The 24,236-nt window shown below is 54.6% G+C and overlaps 2 protein-coding genes across 2 annotated transcripts in view; both read left to right on the forward strand.

The window, feature by feature from the left end:
• Positions 1 to 18,906, forward strand: part of LOC140453779 (dynein axonemal heavy chain 6-like) — a 42,439-nt gene extending 23,533 nt beyond the window's left edge. The window contains exons 3-6 of the mRNA XM_072548698.1: positions 11,174 to 11,389; positions 17,310 to 17,540; positions 18,323 to 18,444; positions 18,648 to 18,906. Coding sequence (XP_072404799.1) covers positions 11,174 to 11,389; positions 17,310 to 17,540; positions 18,323 to 18,444; positions 18,648 to 18,906 — 828 coding nt within the window. The remainder of the gene's footprint in view (positions 1 to 11,173; positions 11,390 to 17,309; positions 17,541 to 18,322; positions 18,445 to 18,647) is intronic.
• A 4,012-nt stretch (positions 18,907 to 22,918) lies between these two features.
• The window catches only part of LOC140453795 (dynein axonemal heavy chain 6-like), a 108,960-nt gene continuing 107,642 nt past the window's right edge, over positions 22,919 to 24,236 (forward strand). The window contains exon 1 of the mRNA XM_072548699.1: positions 22,919 to 23,272. Coding sequence (XP_072404800.1) covers positions 22,919 to 23,272 — 354 coding nt within the window. The remainder of the gene's footprint in view (positions 23,273 to 24,236) is intronic.

The raw sequence follows: 24,236 nt of genomic DNA on the forward strand, positions 1-24,236 counted from the left end.
GAGAGACTGGTACAGAGAGGGAGAGAGAGAGAGACTGGTACAGACAGGGAGAGAGAGACTGGTACAGACAGGGAGAAAGAGACTGGTACAGACAGGGAGAGAGAGAGATACTGGTACAGACAGGGAGAGAGAGAGAGACTGGTGCAGACAGGAGGGAGAGAGAGACTGGTACAGACAGGAGGGAGAGACTGGTACAGACAGGGAGAGAGATAGAGACTGGTACAGACAGGGAGAGAGAGACTGGTACAGACAGGGAGAGAGAGAGAGACTGGTACAGACAGGGAGAGAGTGACTGGTACAGACAGGGAGAGAAAGAGAGAGACTGGTACAGACAGGGAGAGAGAGAGAGACTGGTACAGACAGGGAGAGAGAGACTGGTACAGACAGGGAGGGAGGGAGACTGGTACAGACAGGGAGAGAGAGAGAGAGACTGGTACAGACAGGAGGGAGAGAGAGACTGGTACAGACAGGAGGGAGAGACTGGTACAGACAGGGAGAGAGAGACTGGTACAGACAGGGAGAGAGAGACTGGTACAGACAGGGAGAGAGAGAGACTGGTACAGACAGGGAGTGAGAGACTGGTACAGACAGGGAGAGAGAGAGACTGGTACAGACAGGGAGAGAGAGACTGGTACAGAGAGGGAGAGAGAGAGAGACTGGTACAGAGAGGGAGAGAGAGAGAGACTGGTACAGACAGGGAGAGAGAGACTGGTACAGACAGGGAGAGAGAGACTGGTACAGAGAGGGAGAGAGAGGGAGACTGGTACAGACAGGGAGAGAGAGACTGGTACAGACAGGGAGAAAGAGACTGGTACAGACAGGGAGAGAGAGAGATACTGGTACAGGCAGGGAGAGAGAGAGAGACTGGTACAGACAGGAGGGAGATAGAGACTGGTACAGACAGGAGGGAGAGACTGGTACAGACAGGGAGAGAGATAGAGACTGGTACTGACAGGGAGAGAGAGACTGGTACAGACAGGGAGAGAGGGAGACTGGTCCAGACAGGGAGAGAGAGAGAGAGACTGGTACAGACAGGAGGGAGAGAGAGACTGGTACAGACAGGAGGGAGTGACTGGTACAGACAGGGAGAGAGAGACTGGTACAGACAGGGAGAGAGAGAGACTGGTACAGACAGGGAGAGAGTGACGAGTACAGACAGGGAGAGAGAGAGAGAGACTGGTACAGACAGGAGGGAGGGAGAGACTGGTACAGACTGGAGGGAGAGACTGGTACAGACAGGGAGAGAGAGACTGGTACAGACAGGGAGAGAGAGAGAGACTGGTACAGACAGGGAGAGAGAGAGAGACTGGTACAGACAGGAGGGAGAGAGAGACTGGTACAGACAGGGAGAGAGAGACTGGTACAGACAGGGAGAGAGAGAGACTGGTCCAGACAGGGAGAGAGAGAGAGAGAGACTGGTACAGACAGGAGGGAGAGAGAGACTGGTACAGACAGGAGGGAGTGACTGGTACAGACAGGGAGAGAGAGACTGGTACAGACAGGGAGAGAGAGACTGGTACAGAGAGGGAGAGAGAGAGAGACTGGTACAGACAGGGAGGGAGAGAGACTGGTACAGACAGGGAGAGAGAGAGAGAGACTGGTACAGACAGGAGGGAGAGAGAGACTGGTACAGACAGGAGGGAGAGACTGGTACAGACAGGGAGAGAGAGACTGGTACAGACAGGGAGAGAGAGAGACTGGTACAGACAGGGAGAGAGAGACGAGTACAGACAGGGAGAGAGAGAGAGACTGGTACAGACAGGAGGGAGAGAGAGACTGGTACAGACAGGAGGGAGAGACTGGTACAGACAGGGAGAGAGAGCGAGAGAGACTGGTACAGACAGGGAGAGAGATGCTCGTACAGACAGGGAGAGAGAGAGACTGGTACAGACAGAGAGAGAGAGAGACTGGTACAGACAGGGAGGGAGAGAGAGAGACTGGTACAGACAGGGAGAGAGAGAGAGACTGGTACAGACAGGAGGGAGAGAGAGACTGGTACAGACAGGAGGGAGAGAGAGACTGGTACAGACAGGAGGGAGAAACTGGTACAGACAGGGAGAGAGAGACTGGTACAGACAGGGAGAGAGAGAGAGAGACTGGTACAGACAGGGAGAGAGAGAGAGACTGGTACAGACAGGAGGGAGAGAGAGACTGGTACAGACAGGAGGGAGAGACTGGTACAGACAGGGAGAGAGAGACTGGTACAGACAGGGAGAGAGAGAGACTGGTACAGACAGGGAGAGATAGAGACTGGTACAGACAGGGAGAGAGAGACTGGTACAGACAGGGAGAGAGAGAGACTGGTCCAGACAGGGAGAGAGAGAGAGAGACTGGTACAGACAGGAGGGAGAGAGAGACTGGTACAGACAGGAGGGAGTGACTGGTACAGACAGGGAGAGAGAGACTGGTACAGACAGGGAGAGAGAGAGACTGGTACAGACAGGGAGAGAGTGACGAGTACAGACAGGGAGAGAGAGAGAGAGACTGGTACAGACAGGAGGGAGGGAGAGACTGGTACAGACTGGAGGGAGAGACTGGTACAGACAGGGAGAGAGAGACTGGTACAGACAGGGAGAGAGAGAGAGACTGGTACAGACAGGGAGAGAGAGAGAGACTGGTACAGACAGGAGGGAGAGAGAGACTGGTACAGACAGGGAGAGAGAGACTGGTACAGACAGGGAGTGAGAGAGACTGGTCCAGACAGGGAGAGAGAGAGAGAGACTGGTACAGACAGGAGGGAGAGAGAGACTGGTACAGACAGGAGGGAGTGACTGGTACAGACAGGGAGAGAGAGACTGGTACAGACAGGGAGAGAGAGACTGGTACAGACAGGGAGAGAGGGACTGGTACAGACAGGGAGAGAGGGACTGGTACAGACAGGGAGGGAGAGAGAGACTGGTACAGACATGGAGAGAGAGAGACTGGTACAGACAGGGAGAGAGAGACTGGTACAGACAGGGACAGAGAGAGAGACTGGTACAGACAGGGAGATAGAGACTGGTACAGACAGGAGGGAGAGACTGGTACAGACAGGGAGAGAGATAGAGACTGGTACTGACAGGGAGAGAGAGACTGGTACAGACAGGGAGAGAGGGAGACTGGTCCAGACAGGGAGAGAGAGAGAGAGACTGGTACAGACAGGAGGGAGAGAGAGACTGGTACAGACAGGAGGGAGTGACTGGTACAGACAGGGAGAGAGAGACTGGTACAGACAGGGAGAGAGAGAGACTGGTACAGACAGGGAGAGAGTGACGAGTACAGACAGGGAGAGAGAGAGAGAGACTGGTACAGACAGGAGGGAGGGAGAGACTGGTACAGACTGGAGGGAGAGACTGGTACAGACAGGGAGAGAGAGACTGGTACAGACAGGGAGAGAGAGAGAGACTGGTACAGACAGGGAGAGAGAGAGAGACTGGTACAGACAGGAGGGAGAGAGAGACTGGTACAGACAGGGAGAGAGAGACTGGTACAGACAGGGAGAGAGAGAGACTGGTCCAGACAGGGAGAGAGAGAGAGAGAGACTGGTACAGACAGGAGGGAGAGAGAGACTGGTACAGACAGGAGGGAGTGACTGGTACAGACAGGGAGAGAGAGACTGGTACAGACAGGGAGAGAGAGACTGGTACAGAGAGGGAGAGAGAGAGAGACTGGTACAGACAGGGAGGGAGAGAGACTGGTACAGACAGGGAGAGAGAGAGAGAGACTGGTACAGACAGGAGGGAGAGAGAGACTGGTACAGACAGGAGGGAGAGACTGGTACAGACAGGGAGAGAGAGACTGGTACAGACAGGGAGAGAGAGAGACTGGTACAGACAGGGAGAGAGAGACGAGTACAGACAGGGAGAGAGAGAGAGACTGGTACAGACAGGAGGGAGAGAGAGACTGGTACAGACAGGAGGGAGAGACTGGTACAGACAGGGAGAGAGAGCGAGAGAGACTGGTACAGACAGGGAGAGAGATGCTCGTACAGACAGGGAGAGAGAGAGACTGGTACAGACAGAGAGAGAGAGAGACTGGTACAGACAGGGAGGGAGAGAGAGAGACTGGTACAGACAGGGAGAGAGAGAGAGACTGGTACAGACAGGAGGGAGAGAGAGACTGGTACAGACAGGAGGGAGAGAGAGACTGGTACAGACAGGAGGGAGAAACTGGTACAGACAGGGAGAGAGAGACTGGTACAGACAGGGAGAGAGAGAGAGAGACTGGTACAGACAGGGAGAGAGAGAGAGACTGGTACAGACAGGAGGGAGAGAGAGACTGGTACAGACAGGAGGGAGAGACTGGTACAGACAGGGAGAGAGAGACTGGTACAGACAGGGAGAGAGAGAGACTGGTACAGACAGGGAGAGATAGAGACTGGTACAGACAGGGAGAGAGAGACTGGTACAGACAGGGAGAGAGAGAGACTGGTCCAGACAGGGAGAGAGAGAGAGAGACTGGTACAGACAGGAGGGAGAGAGAGACTGGTACAGACAGGAGGGAGTGACTGGTACAGACAGGGAGAGAGAGACTGGTACAGACAGGGAGAGAGAGAGACTGGTACAGACAGGGAGAGAGTGACGAGTACAGACAGGGAGAGAGAGAGAGAGACTGGTACAGACAGGAGGGAGGGAGAGACTGGTACAGACTGGAGGGAGAGACTGGTACAGACAGGGAGAGAGAGACTGGTACAGACAGGGAGAGAGAGAGAGACTGGTACAGACAGGGAGAGAGAGAGAGACTGGTACAGACAGGAGGGAGAGAGAGACTGGTACAGACAGGGAGAGAGAGACTGGTACAGACAGGGAGTGAGAGAGACTGGTCCAGACAGGGAGAGAGAGAGAGAGACTGGTACAGACAGGAGGGAGAGAGAGACTGGTACAGACAGGAGGGAGTGACTGGTACAGACAGGGAGAGAGAGACTGGTACAGACAGGGAGAGAGAGACTGGTACAGACAGGGAGAGAGGGACTGGTACAGACAGGGAGAGAGGGACTGGTACAGACAGGGAGGGAGAGAGAGACTGGTACAGACATGGAGAGAGAGAGACTGGTACAGACAGGGAGAGAGAGAGACTGGTACAGACAGGGAGAGAGAGACTGGTACAGACAGGGAGAGAGAGACTGGTACAGACAGGGAGAGAGAGAGACAGGTACAGACAGGGAGAGAGAGACTGGTACAGACAGGGAGAGAGAGAGACAGGTACAGACAGGGAGAGAGAGACTGGTACAGACAGGGAGAGAGAGAGAGACTGGTAGAGACAGGGAGAGAGAGAGAGAGACTGGTACAGACAGGGAGGGAGAGACTGGTACAGACAGGGAGAGAGAGACTGGTACAGACAGGGAGAGAGAGACTGGTACAGACAGGGAGGGAGAGACTGGTTCAGACAGGGAGAGAGAGACTGGTACAGACCGGGAGGGAGAGAGAGACTGGTACAGACAGAGAGAGAGAGACTGGTACAGACAGGGAGAGAGAGAGAGAGACTGGTACAGACAGGGAGAGAGAGACTGGTACAGACAGGGAGAGAGAGAGACTGGTACAGACAGGGAGAGAGAGAGAGACTGGTACAGACAGGGAGAGAGATGCTCGTACAGACAGGGAGAGAGGGAGAGACTGGTACAGACAGGGAGAGAGAGAGAGACTGGTACAGACAGGGAGAGAGAGACTGGTACAGACAGGGAGGGAGAGAGAGACTGGTACAGACAGGGAGAGAGAGAGAGACTGGTACAGACAGGGAGAGAGACTGGTACAGACAGGGAGAGAGATGCTCGTACAGACAGGGAGAGAGAGAGAGACTGGTACAGACAGGGAGAGAGAGAGAGAGAGACTGGTACAGACAGGGAGAGAGAGAGAGACTGGTACAGACAGGAGGGAGAGAGGGACTGGTACAGACAGGAGGGAGAGAGAGAGACTGGTACAGACAGGGAGAGAGAGCCTGGTACAGACAGGGAGAGAGAGACTGGTACAGACCGGGAGGGAGAGAGAGAGTGGTACAGACAGGGAGAGAGAGACTGGTACAGACAGGGAGAGAGAGAGAGACTGGTACAGACAGGGAGAGAGTGACTGGTACAGACAGGGAGAGAGAGAGAGAGACTGGTACAGACAGGGAGAGAGAGAGAGACTGGTACGGACAGGGAGAGAGAGACTGGTACAGACAGGGAGGGAGGGAGACTGGTACAGACAGGGAGAGAGAGAGAGAGACTGGTACAGACAGGAGGGAGAGAGAGACTGGTACAGACAGGAGGGAGAGACTGGTACAGACAGGGAGAGAGAGACTGGTACAGACAGGGAGAGAGAGACTGGTACAGACAGGGAGAGAGAGAGACTGGTACAGACAGGGAGTGAGAGACTGGTACAGACAGGGAGAGAGAGAGACTGGTACAGACAGGGAGAGAGAGACTGGTACAGAGAGGGAGAGAGAGAGAGACTGGTACAGAGAGGGAGAGAGAGAGAGACTGGTACAGACAGGGAGAGAGAGACTGGTACAGAGAGGGAGAGAGAGAGAGACTGGTACAGACAGGGAGAGAGAGACTGGTACAGACAGGGAGAAAGAGACTGGTACAGACAGGGAGAGAGAGAGATACTGGTACAGACAGGGAGAGAGAGAGAGACTGGTACAGACAGGAGGGAGAGAGAGACTGGTACAGACAGGAGGGAGAGACTGGTACAGACAGGGAGAGAGATAGAGACTGGTACAGACAGGGAGAGAGAGACTGGTACAGACAGGGAGAGAGAGAGAGACTGGTACAGACAGGGAGAGAGTGACTGGTACAGACAGGGAGAGAGAGAGAGAGACTGGTACAGACAGGGAGAGAGAGAGAGACTGGTACAGACAGGGAGAGAGAGACTGGTACAGACAGGGAGGGAGGGAGACTGGTACAGACAGGGAGAGAGAGAGAGAGACTGGTACAGACAGGAGGGAGAGAGAGACTGGTACAGACAGGAGGGAGAGACTGGTACAGACAGGGAGAGAGAGACTGGTACAGACAGGGAGAGAGAGACTGGTACAGACAGGGAGAGAGAGAGACTGGTACAGACAGGGAGTGAGAGACTGGTACAGACAGGGAGAGAGAGAGACTGGTACAGACAGGGAGAGAGAGACTGGTACAGAGAGGGAGAGAGAGAGAGACTGGTACAGAGAGGGAGAGAGAGAGAGACTGGTACAGACAGGGAGAGAGAGACTGGTACAGACAGGGAGAGAGAGACTGGTACAGAGAGGGAGAGAGAGGGAGACTGGTACAGACAGGGAGAGAGAGACTGGTACAGACAGGGAGAAAGAGACTGGTACAGACAGGGAGAGAGAGAGATACTGGTACAGGCAGGGAGAGAGAGAGAGACTGGTACAGACAGGAGGGAGATAGAGACTGGTACAGACAGGAGGGAGAGACTGGTACAGACAGGGAGAGAGATAGAGACTGGTACTGACAGGGAGAGAGAGACTGGTACAGACAGGGAGAGAGGGAGACTGGTCCAGACAGGGAGAGAGAGAGAGAGACTGGTACAGACAGGAGGGAGAGAGAGACTGGTACAGACAGGAGGGAGTGACTGGTACAGACAGGGAGAGAGAGAGAGAGACTGGTACAGACAGGAGGGAGAGAGAGACTGGTACAGACAGGAGGGAGTGACTGGTACAGACAGGGAGAGAGAGACTGGTACAGACAGGGAGAGAGAGAGACTGGTACAGACAGGGAGAGAGTGACGAGTACAGACAGGGAGAGAGAGAGAGAGACTGGTACAGACAGGAGGGAGGGAGAGACTGGTACAGACTGGAGGGAGAGACTGGTACAGACAGGGAGAGAGAGACTGGTACAGACAGGGAGAGAGAGAGAGACTGGTACAGACAGGTAGAGAGAGAGAGACTGGTACAGACAGGAGGGAGAGAGAGACTGGTACAGACAGGGAGAGAGAGACTGGTACAGACAGGGAGAGAGAGAGACTGGTCCAGACAGGGAGAGAGAGAGAGAGAGACTGGTACAGACAGGAGGGAGAGAGAGACTGGTACAGACAGGAGGGAGTGACTGGTACAGACAGGGAGAGAGAGACTGGTACAGACAGGGAGAGAGAGACTGGTACAGAGAGGGAGAGAGAGAGAGACTGGTACAGACAGGGAGGGAGAGAGACTGGTACAGACAGGGAGAGAGAGAGAGAGACTGGTACAGACAGGAGGGAGAGAGAGACTGGTACAGACAGGAGGGAGAGACTGGTACAGACAGGGAGAGAGAGACTGGTACAGACAGGGAGAGAGAGAGACTGGTACAGACAGGGAGAGAGAGACGAGTACAGACAGGGAGAGAGAGAGAGACTGGTACAGACAGGAGGGAGAGAGAGACTGGTACAGACAGGAGGGAGAGACTGGTACAGACAGGGAGAGAGAGCGAGAGAGACTGGTACAGACAGGGAGAGAGATGCTCGTACAGACAGGGAGAGAGAGAGACTGGTACAGACAGGGAGAGAGAGAGAGACTGGTACAGACAGGGAGGGAGAGAGAGAGACTGGTACAGACAGGGAGAGAGAGAGAGACTGGTACAGACAGGAGGGAGAGAGAGACTGGTACAGACAGGAGGGAGAAACTGGTACAGACAGGGAGAGAGAGAGAGACTGGTACAGACAGGGAGAGAGAGACTGGTACAGACAGGAGGGAGAGAGAGACTGGTACAGACAGGAGGGAGAAACTGGTACAGACAGGGAGAGAGAGACTGGTACAGACAGGGAGAGAGAGAGAGAGACTGGTACAGACAGGGAGAGAGAGAGAGACTGGTACAGACAGGAGGGAGAGAGAGACTGGTACAGACAGGAGGGAGAGACTGGTACAGACAGGGAGAGAGAGACTGGTACAGACAGGGAGAGAGAGAGACTGGTACAGACAGGGAGAGATAGAGACTGGTACAGACAGGGAGAGAGAGACTGGTACAGACAGGGAGAGAGAGAGACTGGTCCAGACAGGGAGAGAGAGAGAGAGACTGGTACAGACAGGAGGGAGAGAGAGACTGGTACAGACAGGAGGGAGTGACTGGTACAGACAGGGAGAGAGAGACTGGTACAGACAGGGAGAGAGAGAGACTGGTACAGACAGGGAGAGAGTGACGAGTACAGACAGGGAGAGAGAGAGAGAGACTGGTACAGACAGGAGGGAGGGAGAGACTGGTACAGACTGGAGGGAGAGACTGGTACAGACAGGGAGAGAGAGACTGGTACAGACAGGGAGAGAGAGAGAGACTGGTACAGACAGGGAGAGAGAGAGAGACTGGTACAGACAGGAGGGAGAGAGAGACTGGTACAGACAGGGAGAGAGAGACTGGTACAGACAGGGAGTGAGAGAGACTGGTCCAGACAGGGAGAGAGAGAGAGAGACTGGTACAGACAGGAGGGAGAGAGAGACTGGTACAGACAGGAGGGAGTGACTGGTACAGACAGGGAGAGAGAGACTGGTACAGACAGGGAGAGAGAGACTGGTACAGAGAGGGAGAGAGAGAGAGACTGGTACAGACAGGGAGGGAGAGAGACTGGTACAGACAGGGAGAGAGAGAGAGAGACTGGTACAGACAGGAGGGAGAGAGAGACTGGTACAGACAGGAGGGAGAGACTGGTACAGACAGGGAGAGAGAGCGAGAGAGACTGGTACAGACAGGGAGAGAGATGCTCGTACAGACAGGGAGAGAGAGAGACTGGTACAGACAGGGAGAGAGAGAGAGACTGGTACAGACAGGGAGGGAGAGAGAGAGACTGGTACAGACAGGGAGAGAGAGAGAGACTGGTACAGACAGGAGGGAGAGAGAGACTGGTACAGACAGGAGGGAGAGAGAGACTGGTACAGACAGGAGGGAGAAACTGGTACAGACAGGGAGAGAGAGACTGGTACAGACAGGGAGAGAGAGAGAGAGACTGGTACAGACAGGGAGAGAGAGAGAGACTGGTACAGACAGGAGGGAGAGAGAGACTGGTACAGACAGGAGGGAGAGACTGGTACAGACAGGGAGAGAGAGACTGGTACAGACAGGGAGAGAGAGAGACTGGTACAGACAGGGAGAGAGAGAGACTGGTACAGACAGGGAGAGAGAGACGAGTACAGACAGGGAGAGAGCGAGAGACTGGTACAGACAGGAGGGAGAGAGAGACTGGTACAGACAGGAGGGAGAGACTGGTACAGACAGGGAGAGAGAGACTGGTACAGACAGGGAGAGAGAGCGAGAGAGACTGGTACAGACAGGGAGAGAGAGACTGGTACAGACAGGGTGGGAGAGAGACTGGTACAGACAGGGAGAGAGAGAGAGAGACTGGTACAGACAGGGAGAGAGAGAGAGAGAGACTGGTACAGACAGGGAGAGAGATGCTCGTACAGACAGGGAGAGAGAGAGAGACTGATACAGAGAGAGTGAGACTTAGATAGGTACAGAGTGAGACAGGTACAGAGTGAGAGAGACTGGTGCAGCGGGGGTTTCAGAAAGAGAGAGAGAGAGAGACAGAGACTGGTATCGAGAGAAGGAGAGGGAGAGACTGGTACAGAGAGAGAGAGAATGAGACTGGTACAGAGAGAGAGACAGACTGGTGCAAAGGGGGTGTGAGGGAGAGAGAGAGAGAGAGAGAGAGAGAGAGAAAGAGAGAGAGAGAATGAGACTGGTACAGAAAGACAGAGTGCGATAGACTTATACAGAGAGAGAGAGAGAGCTACACACATAGACTAGTACAGAGAGAGACAGTGAGACAGAGACTGAGGCCAATACAGAGTGGGAGGGAGAGTGGAACATAGGAATTAGGAACGAGAGTGGGCAATTGAGGCCTTTGAGCCCACTCTGCTGTTTAACATGATCATGGTTAATCATATCCTGATTTCAACTCCACTTTCTTCCTGCTCCCCCTATCCCTCTATCCTGCTTTTCATCAGAAACATATGGAATTGTTTCTTGAATCTGTTGATTGATTCTGCCGCCACTGCACTCTGGGGCAGTGGGCTCCACAGATTCACAACCCTCAGGAGAGAAGTTGTTTCTCTTCATCTCAGTTTTGAACTGAGCTCCTCTCACTCTATATCGATGACCTCTTGTCCTAGCCTGTCCCACACCAGTTCACCATCCACCTTATAGATCCCCTTTCGTGTTTTATATCCCTCCGTCATTCTCCCGAACTCCAGTAACACACTACGTCTCTCTGACTGTTTGTGGGGATTAAGCAGAATTAATCGGATCTTGTCCCTACAGGACCGTTGGAAGGAATGTCTTGATGCGTTAGATGGCTATTATCAGGGAATTGTGGGAGACACCCTTCTCTCTGCTGCAAGCATCACCTACTACGGTCCATTCACCGCACACTACAGGAAGAAACTGATGGAGGAATGGATAACATTCCTGACTGAGAATCAAATCCCAATGTCACCTGACTATTCCCTCATCCCAGCAACTACAGAAAAAAATGAGGTAAACACTAGCAAGAGAAGCCCAATGGACTCAGTTCCATGAGGAGACATGTTTGATGCACCCTCGTGGGTCGAAGGGCATGTTCCGGTGCTGTCCGATGTTGTTAACACTGTCTCAGCCTGACATATAAATCCTTCCCTTCATCAGAGCAGTCAATGAGTGAGCACCTGGGGAAGATAATCAGGAACAATAACAGGGAGATTCCGAAACTGAGGAAGAGTGGGGGCTATCAGGAGAGTTGGGATTCTGTGGGAAATATTGGGAGAGAGAATAAGAGGTCAGAGAGCAGTCAAAGACACAGTGGAATCCTGGTTTACAGTTGACTCAGTTAACGTACAGTTATTTACAATTTACAGTAATGACTAGGATGAGGAAAGTGAATGTATTATCGCTCAGTTTGCAACAACTCCAAAATACAACAGCAAGTGCTAAGGGTGACCCAGAGTCTGCAGAGGGACATAGACAGGGTAAGGGTGACCCAGAGTCTGCAGAGGGGTATAGACAGGATAAGGGAGACCCAGAGTCTGCAGAGGGGTATAGACAGGGTAAGGGTGACCCAGAGTCTGCAGAGGGACATAGACAGGGTAAGGGTGACCCAGAGTCTGCAGAGGGACATAGACAGGGTAAGGGTGACCCAGAGTCTGCAGAGGGGTACAGACAGGGTAAGGGAGACCCAGAGTCTGCAGAGGGACATAGACTGGGTAAGGGTGACCCAGAGTCTACAGAGGGACATACACAGGGTAAGGGTGACCCAGAGTCTGCAGAGGGACATAGACAGGATAAGGGAGACCCAGAGTCTGCAGAGGGGTATAGACAGGGTAAGGGAGACCCAGAGTCTGCAGAGGGGTATAGACAGGGTAAGGGTGACCCAGAGTCTGCAGAGGGACATAGACAGGGTAAGGGTGACCCAGAGTCTGCAGAGGGACATAGACAGGGTAAGGGTGACCCAGAGTCTGCAGAGGGGTACAGACAGGGTAAGGGTGACCCAGAGTCTGCAGAGCGACATAGACAGGGTAAGGGTGACCCAGAGTCTGCAGAGGGGTATAGACAGGATAAGGGAGACCCAGAGTCTGCAGAGGGACATAGACTGGGTAAGGGTGACCCAGAGTCTGCAGAGGGACATAGACAGGGTAAGGGTGACCCAGAGTCTGCAGAGGGACATAGACAGGGTAAGGGTGACCCAGAGTCTGCAGAGGGACATAGACAGGATAAGGGTGACCCAGAGTCTGCAGAGGGACATAGACAGGGTAAGGGTGACCCAGAGTCTGCAGAGGGGTATAGGCAGGGTAAGGGTGACCCAGAGTCTGCAGAGGGACATAGACAGGGTAAGGGTGACCCAGAGTCTGCAGAGGGACATAGACAGGGTAAGGGTGACCCAGAGTCTGCAGAGGGGTACAGACAGGGTAAGGGTGACCCAGAGTCTGCAGAGGGACATAGACAGGGTAAGGGTGACCCAGAGTCTGCAGAGGGACATAGACAGGGTAAGGGTGACCCAGAGTCTGCAGAGGGACATAGACAGGGTAAGGGTGACCCAGAGTCTGCAGAGGGACATAGACAGGGTAAGGGTGACCCAGAGTCTGCAGAGGGGTACAGACAGGGTAAGGGTGACCCAGAGTCTGCAGAGGGACATACACAGGGTAAGGGTGACCCAGAGTCTGCAGAGGGACATAGACAGGGTAAGGGTGACCCAGAGTCTGCAGAGGGGTATAGACAGGATAAGGGTGACCCAGAGTCTGCAGAGGGACATAGACAGGGTAAGGGTGACCCAGAGTCTGCAGAGGGGTATAGGCAGGGTAAGGGTGACCCAGAGTCTGCAGAGGGACATAGACAGGGTAAGGGTGACCCAGAGTCTGCAGAGGGGTATAGGCAGGGTAAGGGTGACCCAGAGTCTGCAGAGGGACATAGACAGGGTAAGGGTGACCCAGAGTCTGCAGAGGGGTATAGGCAGGGTAAGGGTGACCCAGAGTCTGCAGAGGGACATAGACAGGGTAAGGGTAACCCAGAGTCTGCAGAGGGGTATAGACAGGATAAGGGAGACCCAGAGTCTGCAGAGGGACATAGACAGGGTAAGGGTGACCCAGAGTCTGCAGAGGGACATAGACAGGGTAAGGGTGACCCAGAGTCTGCAGAGGGACATAGACTGGGTAAGGGTGACCCAGAGTCTGCAGAGGGGTATAGGCAGGGTAAGGGTGACCCAGAGTCTGCAGAGGGACATAGACAGGGTAAGGGTGACCCAGAGTCTGCAGAGGGGTATAGGCAGGGTAAGGGTGACCCAGAGTCTGCAGAGGGACATAGACAGGGTAAGGGTGACCCAGAGTCTGCAGAGGGGTATAGGCAGGGTAAGGGTGACCCAGAGTCTGCAGAGGGACATAGACAGGGTAAGGGTGACCCAGAGTCTGCAGAGGGACATAGACAGGGTAAGGGTGACCCAGAGTCTGCAGAGGGACATAGACTGGGTAAGGGTGACCCAGAGTCTGTAGAGGGACATAGACAGGGTAAGGGTGACCCAGAGTCTGCAGAGGGACATAGACTGGGTAAGGGTGACCCAGAGTCTGCAGAGGGGTATAGGCAGGGTAAGGGTGACCCAGAGTCTGCAGAGGGGTATAGGCAGGGTAAGGGTGACCCAGAGTCTGCAGAGGGACATAGACAGGGTAAGGGTGACCCAGAGTCTGCAGAGGGACATAGACAGGGTAAGGGTGACCCAGAGTCTGCAGAGGGACATAGACAGGGTAAGGGTGACCCAGAGTCTGCAGAGGGACATAGACTGGGTAAGGGTGACCCAGAGTCTGCAGAGGGACATAGACAGGATAAGGGTGACCCAGAGTCTGCAGAGGGACATAGACAGGGTAAGGGTGACCCAGAGTCTGCAGAGGGGTACAGACAGGGTAAGGGTGACCCAGAGTCTGCAGAGGGACATAGACTGGGTAAGGGTGACCCAGAGTCTGCAGAGGGACATAGACAGGGTAAGGGTGACCCAGAGTCTGCAGAGGGACATAGACAGGATAAGGGTGACCCAGAGTCTGCAGAGGGGTACAGACAGGGTAAGGGTGACCCAGAGTCTGCAGAGGGACATAGACAGGGTAAGGGTGACCCAGAGTCTGCAGAGGGACATAGACAGGATAAGGGTGACCCAGAGTCTGCAGAGGGGTATAGGCAGGGTAAGGGTGACCCAGAGTCTGCAGAGGGGTATAGGCAGGGTAAGGGTGACCCAGAGTCTGCAGAGGGACAGAGACAGGATAAGGGTGACCCAGAGTCTGCAGAGGGACATAGACTGGGTAAGGGTGACCCAGAGTCTGCAGAGGGACATCGACAGGGTAAGGGTGACCCAGAGTCTGCAGAGGGGTATAGGCAGGGTAAGGGTGACCCAGAGTCTGCAGAGGGACATAGACAGGATAAGGGTGACCCAGAGTCTGCAGAGGGGTATAGACAGGATAAGGGTGACCCAGAGTCTGCAGAGGGACATAGACAGGGTAAGGGTGACCCAGAGTCTGCAGAGGGGTACAGACAGGGTAAGGGTGACCCAGAGTCTGCAGAGGGACATAGACAGGGTAAGGGTGACCCAGAGTCTGCAGAGGGACATAGACAGGGTAAGGGTGACCCAGAGTCTGCAGAGGGGTACAGACAGGGTAAGGGTGACCCAGAGTCTGCAGAGGGACATAGACAGGGTAAGGGTGACCCAGAGTCTGCAGAGGGGTATAGACAGGGTAAGGGTGACCCAGAGTCTGCAGAGGGACAGAGACAGGGTAAGGGTGACCCAGAGTCTGCAGAGGGGTATAGACAGGGTAAGGGTGACCCAGAGTCTGCAAAGGGACATAGACGGTGTAAGGGTGACCCAGAGTCTGCAGAGGGACATAGACAGGGTAAGGGTGACCCAGAGTCTACAGAGGGACATAGACAGGGTAAGGGTGACCCAGAGTCTGCAGAGGGACATAGACAGGGTAAGGGTGACCCAGAGTCTGCAGAGGGATATAAATAGGGTAAGGGTGACCCAGAGTCTGCAGAGGGTTATAAATAGGGTAAGGGTGACCCAGAGTCTGCAGAGGGACATCGACAGGGTAAGGGTGACCCAGAGTCTGCAGAGGGGTATAGACAGGGTAAGGGTGACCCAGAGTCTGCAGAGGGACATAGACAGGATAAGGGAGACCCAGAGTCTGCAGAGGGACATAGACAGGGTAAGGGTGACCCAGAGTCTGCAGAGGGACATCGACGGGGTAAGGGTGACCCAGAGTCTGCAGAGGGGTACAGACAGGGTAAGGGTGACCCAGAGTCTGCAGAGGGGTATAGACAGGATAAGGGAGACCCAGAGTCTGCAGAGGGACATAGACAGGGTAAGGGTGACCCAGAGTCTGCAGAGGGACATAGACAGGGTAAGGGTGACCCAGAGTCTGCAGAGGGACATAGACAGGGTAAGGGTGACCCAGAGTCTGCAGAGGGGTATAGGCAGGGTAAGGGTGACCCAGAGTCTGCAGAGGGGTATAGACAGGGTAAGGGTGACCCAGAGTCTACAGAGGGACATAGACAGGATAAGGGTGACCCAGAGTCTGCAGAGGGACATAGACAGGGTAAGGGTGACCCAGAGTCTGCAGAGGGGTATAGGCAGGGTAAGGGTGACCCAGAGTCTGCAGAGGGGTATAGGCAGGGTAAGGGTGACCCAGAGTCTGCAGAGGGGTATAGACAGGGTAAGGGTGACCCAGAGTCTGCAGAGGGGTATAGACAGGGTAAGGGTGACCCAGAGTCTGCAGAGGGACATAGACAGGGTAAGGGTGACCCAGAGTCTGCAGAGGGACATAGACAGGGTAAGGGTGACCCAGAGTCTGCAGAGGGACATAGACAGGGTAAGGGTGACCCAGAGTCTGCAGAGGGACATAGACAGGGTAAGGGTGACCCAGAGTCTGCAGAGGGACATAGACAGGGTAAGGGTGACCCAGAGTCTGCAGAGGGACAGAGACAGGGTAAGGGTGACCCAGAGTCTGCAAAGGGCTATTGAGCACACACTCACCCATGCATGCACGCATACGCAAATACACACACGCGCACACACAAATACACATGCGAACACACGCACGCACATGCATATACGCACGTGCGCACACACACGCACACACAAATACACATGCGAACACATGCACGCACATGCAAATACACACGCGCGCACACACACGCACACACAAATACACACGTGCGCACACACGCGGACACGCAAACACACGCGCGCACACACGCGGACATGCAAACACACGCGCGCACACACATGCACACACAAATACACCCGTGCGCATACACACGCACACGCAAATACACACGCGCGCACACACACGCACACGCAAATACACACGCGCGCACACACAGACACGCAAACACACGCACGCACATGCAAATACCCACGTGCGCACACACACACGCAAATACACACGTGCGCACACACACGGACACGCAAACAGACGCACGCACATGCAAATGCACACGCGCGCACACACTCGCACACGCAAATACACACGCGCGCACATGGACGCACACGCAAATGCACACGCTCGCACACGCAAATACACATGCGCTCACACGCACAAATACACATGCACATGCAAATACACACACTCTCATGCATGCACGCGCGACGTACACACACACGCACTCCCGTTTATATACACCCCACACACACTAGTGTAGAGTTGATGGGCTGAAAGGCCTGTTTCTGTGACTCGAGATTGGGAAAGTGGAATAGAGTGAAAGGGATTTGGAGGAACAGAGTGGCAAAGTGCGGAGGGAGTGAGTGAGGAAGGGAGGGATACATAATTGGGACAAAAACCAAAAAACAAATCAAAGTATTTCGGAGTAAGTCTGTGATGGTTTTGAATTGTCTGGCTGTGTGTGCACACATATGTTCACAATGTTAAAGGAATGTGATGTATCCCTCTCTCAGGTTCGCATTTTACAGAATCAGGGTCTGCCAGCTGATAATTACTCCACCGAAAATGCTATCCTGGTGAAGATGAGCAACAACTGGCCGCTACTCATTGACCCACAGGGTCAGGCAAGGAGTTGGATCACAAAGATGGAAGGGCAGGAGCTGGTTATCCTCCTGGCAACAGACCCTGGGTATACCAAACTCCTGGAGAGTGCGATTCGCATGGGATACCCAGTCCTCCTACACGTGAGTATCGAGAAAGGAAGCTGCTGCTTAGGGGACACTGTAGAGGGAGCTTTACTCAGTGTCTGACCCCATACTGTCCCTGTCCTTGAGGGTTGGATGGGGAACAGTGTAGAGGGAGCTTTACTCAGTGTCTGACCCCGTGCTGTTCCTGTCCTGGTGGGTGTTTGATGGGGGAACAGTGTAGAGGAAGCTTTACTCTGTATCTAACCCTGTGCTGTCCCTGTCCTGGGATTGTTTGATGGGGACAGTGTAGAGGGAGCTTTACTCTGTATCTAACCCCGTGCTGTCCCTGTCCTGGGATTGTTTGATGGGGACAGTGTAGAGGGAGCTTTACTCTGTATCTAACCCCGTGCTGTCCCTGTCCTGGGGAGTGTTTGATGGGGACAGTGTAGAGGGAGCTTTACTCTGTATCTAACCCCGTGCTGTCCCTGTCCTGGGATTGTTTGATGGGGACAGTGTAGAGGGAGCTTTACTCTGTATCTAACCCCGTGCTGTCCCTGCCCTGAGAGTGTTTGATGGGGGACGGTGTAGAGGGAGCTTTACTCAGTATCTGACCCCGTGGTGTCCCTGTCCTGGGGGGTGTTTGATGGGGACATTGTAGAGGGAGCTTTACTCTGTATCTAACCCCGTGCTGTCCTTATCCTTGGAGGATTTGATTGGGGCAGCGTAGGGTGAGTTTTACTCTGTATCTAATCTGTGGGTTGCCTCAACTGACCAGGATAAAGAAGCTGAGGAAAGATTGAAAGGGCAGGAATGAGTTGGATTTGTCTCCTTCCCTGCAGGAATTAACGGAGCAGATTGATCCAGGGCTGAGGCCAGTGTTAGTGCGAGAGATTTATTCCCGAGAGGGGCAGGACTACATCAGGATTGGAAACAAGGAAGTCGAATACAATTCCAACTTCAGGTAACACCAAACCCGGATTCAGAAAATCGGAACAGAAATTGCTGGAGAAACTCAGCAGCTATGGCAGCATCTGTGGAGAGAAAGCAGAGTTCATGTTTCGAGTCCAATCGCCTTTCTGCATGTTCTACAGCAGTTTCTGTCTGGATTTTGTTTGTATTTGAGTTTGAGTGAATGTGTTGATTGGTCTAACGCTGTCATCGCAGGTTGTACATGACCACCCGGATCTCCAACCCGAACTTTCTACCCGCTGTGTGTAACCTAGTGACCCTGATTAACTGCACGGTGACCTTCGAGGGTCTCCAGGAGCAACTTCTATCCCGCGTGGTGAAGCGACAGCACCCACAAGTGGAGGAACAGCTTGGACAACTGCTGCAGAGCATTGCCAACGACCTGGTCACCCTGCGCGATCTGGAGAATAAATCACTCTCCTTATTTCAGAAAAACGAGGGTAAGCCGAGCTGACTGCCAAGGGCGGGGGGGGGGGGGCATCACTGACATGTTGTTGATGTACCCACGTGGCTGGATTGTTCATGCCCAGAGGTATCACTCCCAGTGGACTACACGATGGAAGGGCCTGTTTGGGACTTGCCCATCTGTGTGTGACTCTATCACTGCTAAATTGATCAATAGCTTCTAAGAATCACCAGGACTTTGACCGTGGCAGGAACCAAACTCAATTTGAAAAGGTTCCCTTCAGAATACGTTGTCAAGTCATTTCTTTGTCCGTCAGTTGAGCAGAGAGTCACAAAGCCATACCATGCAGACACAGACCCTTCAGTCTCACGAATCCACACCAGCCGCATTCCCAAATTAACCCAAGCCCAGCTGTCTGCACGGACCACATCATTCCAAACCGTTCCTATTCAGGAATGTACCCACACGGCTGTAAATATTAAGAGTGAAGCAAAGCTAACAGGGTGACGGGAACGATAGCTGGGGACCATCCCAACCCAATGGCCAGGCAGCCGACAGACTCGCTCTGTTCAAGGTGAAAGATGTAAGTGTTAGGCAGGCTGGGAACGACCCTCCGACAGGGAAACCGTGGTGACAGATCCACCACCCATCGGGTGCATTCCCTCTCCCTCGTTCCTGGTATATTTAGGATGTTGGCTGGAATTCTTCAGTAATCCAGTTGGATATTTCAGTTTATACCTCTCTCACACAATGTCATTAACCTTACTGTGCAGGACACGAGGCACTGCAGCTAAAAACAACCCCAAGACACAAGGCTGTCACCCTGACAGGGTCCCTCACCCCCAAACCCCAGGGGGTCACCCTGACAGCGTCCCCCCTCACACCCCAGGGGGTCACCCTGACAGCGTCCCCCCTCACACCCCAGGGGGTCACCCTGACAGGGTCCCCCCCTCACCCCCCAGGGGGTCACCCTGACAGGGTCCCCCCTCACCCCCCAGGGGGTCACCCTGACAGGGTCCCCCCCTCACCCCCCAGGGGGTCACCCTGACAGGGTCCCCCCCCCCAAACCCCAGGGAGTCACCCTGACAGGGTCCCTCACCCCCAAACCCCAGGGGGTCACCCTGACAGGGTCCCTCACCCCCAAACCCCAGGGGATCACCCTGACAGGGTCCCTCACCCCCCAGGGGGTCACCCTGACAGGGTCCCTCACCCCCCAGGGGGTCACCCTGACAGGGTCCCCCCCTCACCCCCCAGGGGGTCACCCTGACAGGGTCCCCCCCCAAACCCCAGATGATCACCCTGACAGGGTCCCTCACCCCCCAGGGGGTCACCCTGACAGGGTCCCCCCCCCCCCAAACCCCAGGGGGTCACCCTGACAGGGTCCCCCCCCAAACCCCAGGGGGTCACCCTGACAGGGTCCCCCCCCCCCCAAACCCCAGGGGGTCACCCTGACAGGGTCCCCCCCCCCCCAAACCCCAGGGGGTCACCCTGACAGGGTCCCCCCCCCCAAACCCCAGGGGGTCACCCTGACAGGGTCCCCCCCTCACCCCCCAGGGGGTCACCCTGACAGGGTCCCCCCCCCCCCAAACCCCAGGGGGTCACCCTGACAGGGTCCCCCCCCCAAACCCCAGGGGGTCACCCTGACAGGGTCCCCCCCCAAACCCCAGGGAGTCACACTGACAGGGTCCCCCCCTCACCCCCCAGGGGGTCACACTGACAGGGTCCCTCACTCAAACCCCAGGGGGTCACCCTGACAGGGTCTCCCCCCCAAACCCCAGGGGGTCACCCTGACAGGGTCCCCCCCCCCCCAAACCCCAGGGGGGTCACCCTGACAGGGTCCCCCCCCCAAACCCCAGGGGGTCACCCTGACAGGGTCCCCCCCCCAAACCCCAGGGAGTCACACTGACAGGGTCCCCCCCTCACCCCCCAGGGGGTCACACTGACAGGGTCCCTCACCCCCCAGGGGGTCACCCTGACAGGGTCCCTCACTCAAACCCCAGGGGGTCACCCTGACAGGGTCCCCCCCCCCCAAACTCCAGGGGGTCACCCTGACAGGGTCCCCCCCAAACCCCAGGGGATCACCCTGACAGGGTCCCTCCTGTCCTGGCATCTTCTCCTGCCACTACAGGATTTGCAAAACCTGCCCCCACAACCCCCCCCCCCCCCCCCCCCAACTAACACCTCCGTCTAACGCCCCCTAAAGGATCCTTCCACATCCATCAGAGATTTACCTGCCCTTCCACACACACCCTCTACTGTATCCATTGCTTTGATGTGGTCTCCTCTACATTGGGGAGACAGGACACCTGCTTGCAGAATGTTTCAGAGAAGGACAAGGGGCAGCAGATACACGGGAACCCCACCCCCTGCAAGTTCCCCTCCGAGCCCCTTCCCATCCTGACTGGGAAATATCTCCTCGTTCCTTCAGTGTCACTGGGTCTGAATCCTGGAATTCCCTCCCTCAGGGACATTGTGGGTCTTCCCACAGCACAGGGACTGCAGTGGGTCAGGAAGGCAGCTCCCCCCCACCCTCTCAAGGGGGCAACTAGGGACGGGGCAATAAATACTGGACCCAGCCAGTGATTCCAATGACCCATGAATAAACAAAAACAAGACACCAGGAGTCTGCAGAGGGTTGTATACACGTTGGGTGAGTGGGCAAAAAATTGGTAGGTGGAATATAATTTGAGGAAATGTGTGGCCATCAGACCATCAGAAATAGGAACAGGAGTAGGCCATTCGGCCCCTCCAGCCTGATCCATCACTCAGCTGGATCACTGCTGATCTGACATTCCGCAGATCTGCTTTCCTCTCCATTCCCCATAACCCTCGAATCCCTGACTGATTGAGAATCTATCGATCTCAGCCTTAAATAAACACAGGGACTCTGCCCTCACAGCTCTCTGGGGCAAGTTCCAAAGAGCCACATCCCCTCTGAGGGAAGAAATCCCTCCTTATCTCCATCTTAAATCAATGCCCCTTTATCCTGGGAGTGTGCCCTCGGGCCCTAGACCCTCCCATTAGGGGACCATCCTGTCAGCATTGACCCCTGAAGAATCGAATGTGTTTCAGTGAGGTCCCCTCTCGTTCCTCGACACTCCAGGGAGTAGACTCCCTGTGTGGGAGAAAGGGAGGATGGCAGATTCTGGAGAGTCAGAGTCAGAGTGTGGTGCTGGAAAAGCCCCAGGTCAGGCCTGACCTCCCAGGCTCTTTAACCTTTGCTCAGAAAACACTCCGACCATCCCAGTGACCCTCCCAGTGACCCTCCTCGAACTGCCTCCAAGGAAATGGTACCTTCCCTTCAATAAGGGACACAGCTGCTGACAGTGCTCCAGATGTGCTCTCCCCAGCTCCCTATACAGTTGCAGTAAGACTCCCCTACTCTTATACTCCAATCCCCTTGAAACAAGGCCCAACATTGCAGTAGCCCTTCCTGATTACCTGCTGTTCCTGGGAGCTAGCTTTCTGTGTTTGTGCACAAGATCCCCCCCCCCCAAGTCCCAGTGTGTTGCAGCGTTCTGCAGTCTCTCTCCATTTCAATAACATTTCTTCCGTTCTCCCTTACAAAACGAACAACGATTGCAAACTGCAGATTCTCCCCATTGTCTGACAATTGCCGATTTCTCGCCCACTTCCCTTCCTTTCTCCAAGAGTGGAAAACAGCTGTGGTCCCAACATTGATCCCAGATGGGGTATAATGTGGGGAAATGTGAGGTCATATACTTTGGGAGGAAGAATAGAGGAGCTGGATATTTTTTTTTAAATGAGAAAGGTTGCAGAAAGTTACCGAACAGAAAGATTTGCAAGTCCTCAAAGCAGAAATTGCAAAACGTGAGCATCCAAGTTGGCTGGGTCAGTGGGAAGCCCAAATGAGTGAAGTTTCTCATTCCCAAGTCCCACTGATGCATTCACACGTTTCCTGCAGTAGACACTCAGCACTGTGCTCAGTCCTCCAGCTGAACTCAAACCGTGCGACGCGTTCTCGAACCATACCATCTTATCCGTAGGGCATATTCTGGATGACCAGGACCTCATCGACACCCTTCAACAGTCCAAAGAAATGTCCAAAGAGATTAAGTTGCGAGTGGAAGCCTCAGAGGAAAATGAGAGGAAGATTGTGGCTGCTCGCAAGAAGTATTTGCCAATGGCCACCCGCGGCTCAGTCATGTACTTTGTCATGGATGAACTGGCAAAGTTGAACTGCATGTACCAGTTCTCCCTTCACTGGTTCATGAGGATCTTCACGGAGTCTGTCAGTGACATGCATAAGCCCCACACTCGGAGGCCACGGGCACGTTTCCCTGGACGCAGCAACGAGTTCAGGAATTTAACCTCCAGCTCAGCAAAGATGCACATCGGCTTCAGATCCTACTTACAGAACATGATGAACACACTGACCGACAACACATACAAGGTACACAGACAACACCCCCCGCGCTGGCCTCTTCACTTCCAACTGCCACCTGAACCTGTCTACCCCCCCCCCCCTCCCCCACTCCAACCTCTCACCCTCACAACGCACAGCCCTCCAATCCCTCTGCTCCAATCCCAACCTCACCATCAAGCCAGCAGATAAAGGGAGCGCAGTGGTAGTCTGGCGCGCTGACCTCTACACCGCTGAAGCCTGAAGCCAAATGCCAACTCGAGGACACCTCTTCTTACCGCCCCCTCGACCATGACCCCACCCCCCATCACCAAACCATCATCTCCCAGACCATACAGAATCTCATCACCTCAGGAGATCTCCCACCCACAGCTTCCAACCTCATAGTCCGGGAACCCCGCACTGCCCGGTTCTACCTCCTTCCCAAGATCCACAAACCTGACCACCCTGGCCGACCCATTGTCTCAGCATGCTCCTGCCCCACTGAACGCATCTCTACCTACCTCGACACTGTCCTATCCCCCCTAGTCCAGGAACTCCCCACATACGTTTGAGACACCACCCACACCCTCCACCTCCTCCAAGACTTCCGTTTCCCTGGCCCCCAACACCTCATCTTCACCATGGATATCCAATCCCTCTACACCTCCATCCACCATGACCAGGGCCTCCAAGCCCTCCGTTTTTTCCTCTCCAGATGTCCCCAACAGTACCCTTCCACCAACACACTCATTCGTTTGGCCGAACTGGTCCTCACCCTTAACAATTTCTCCTTTGACTCCTCCCACTTCCTCCAGACCAAAGGGGTAGCCATGGGCACACGTATGGGCCCCAGCTATGCCTGTCTCTTTGTTGGCTATGTAGAGCAGTTGATCTTCCGTAATTACACCGGCACCACTCCCCACCTCTTCCTCCGCTACATTGATGACTGCATTGGCGCCATCTCGTGCTCCCGCGAGGAGGTGGAGCAATTCATCAACTTCACCAACACATT

This window comes from Chiloscyllium punctatum, chromosome 3 (assembly GCF_047496795.1).
Source record: "Chiloscyllium punctatum isolate Juve2018m chromosome 3, sChiPun1.3, whole genome shotgun sequence".
NCBI classification, from domain to species: domain Eukaryota; kingdom Metazoa; phylum Chordata; class Chondrichthyes; order Orectolobiformes; family Hemiscylliidae; genus Chiloscyllium; species Chiloscyllium punctatum.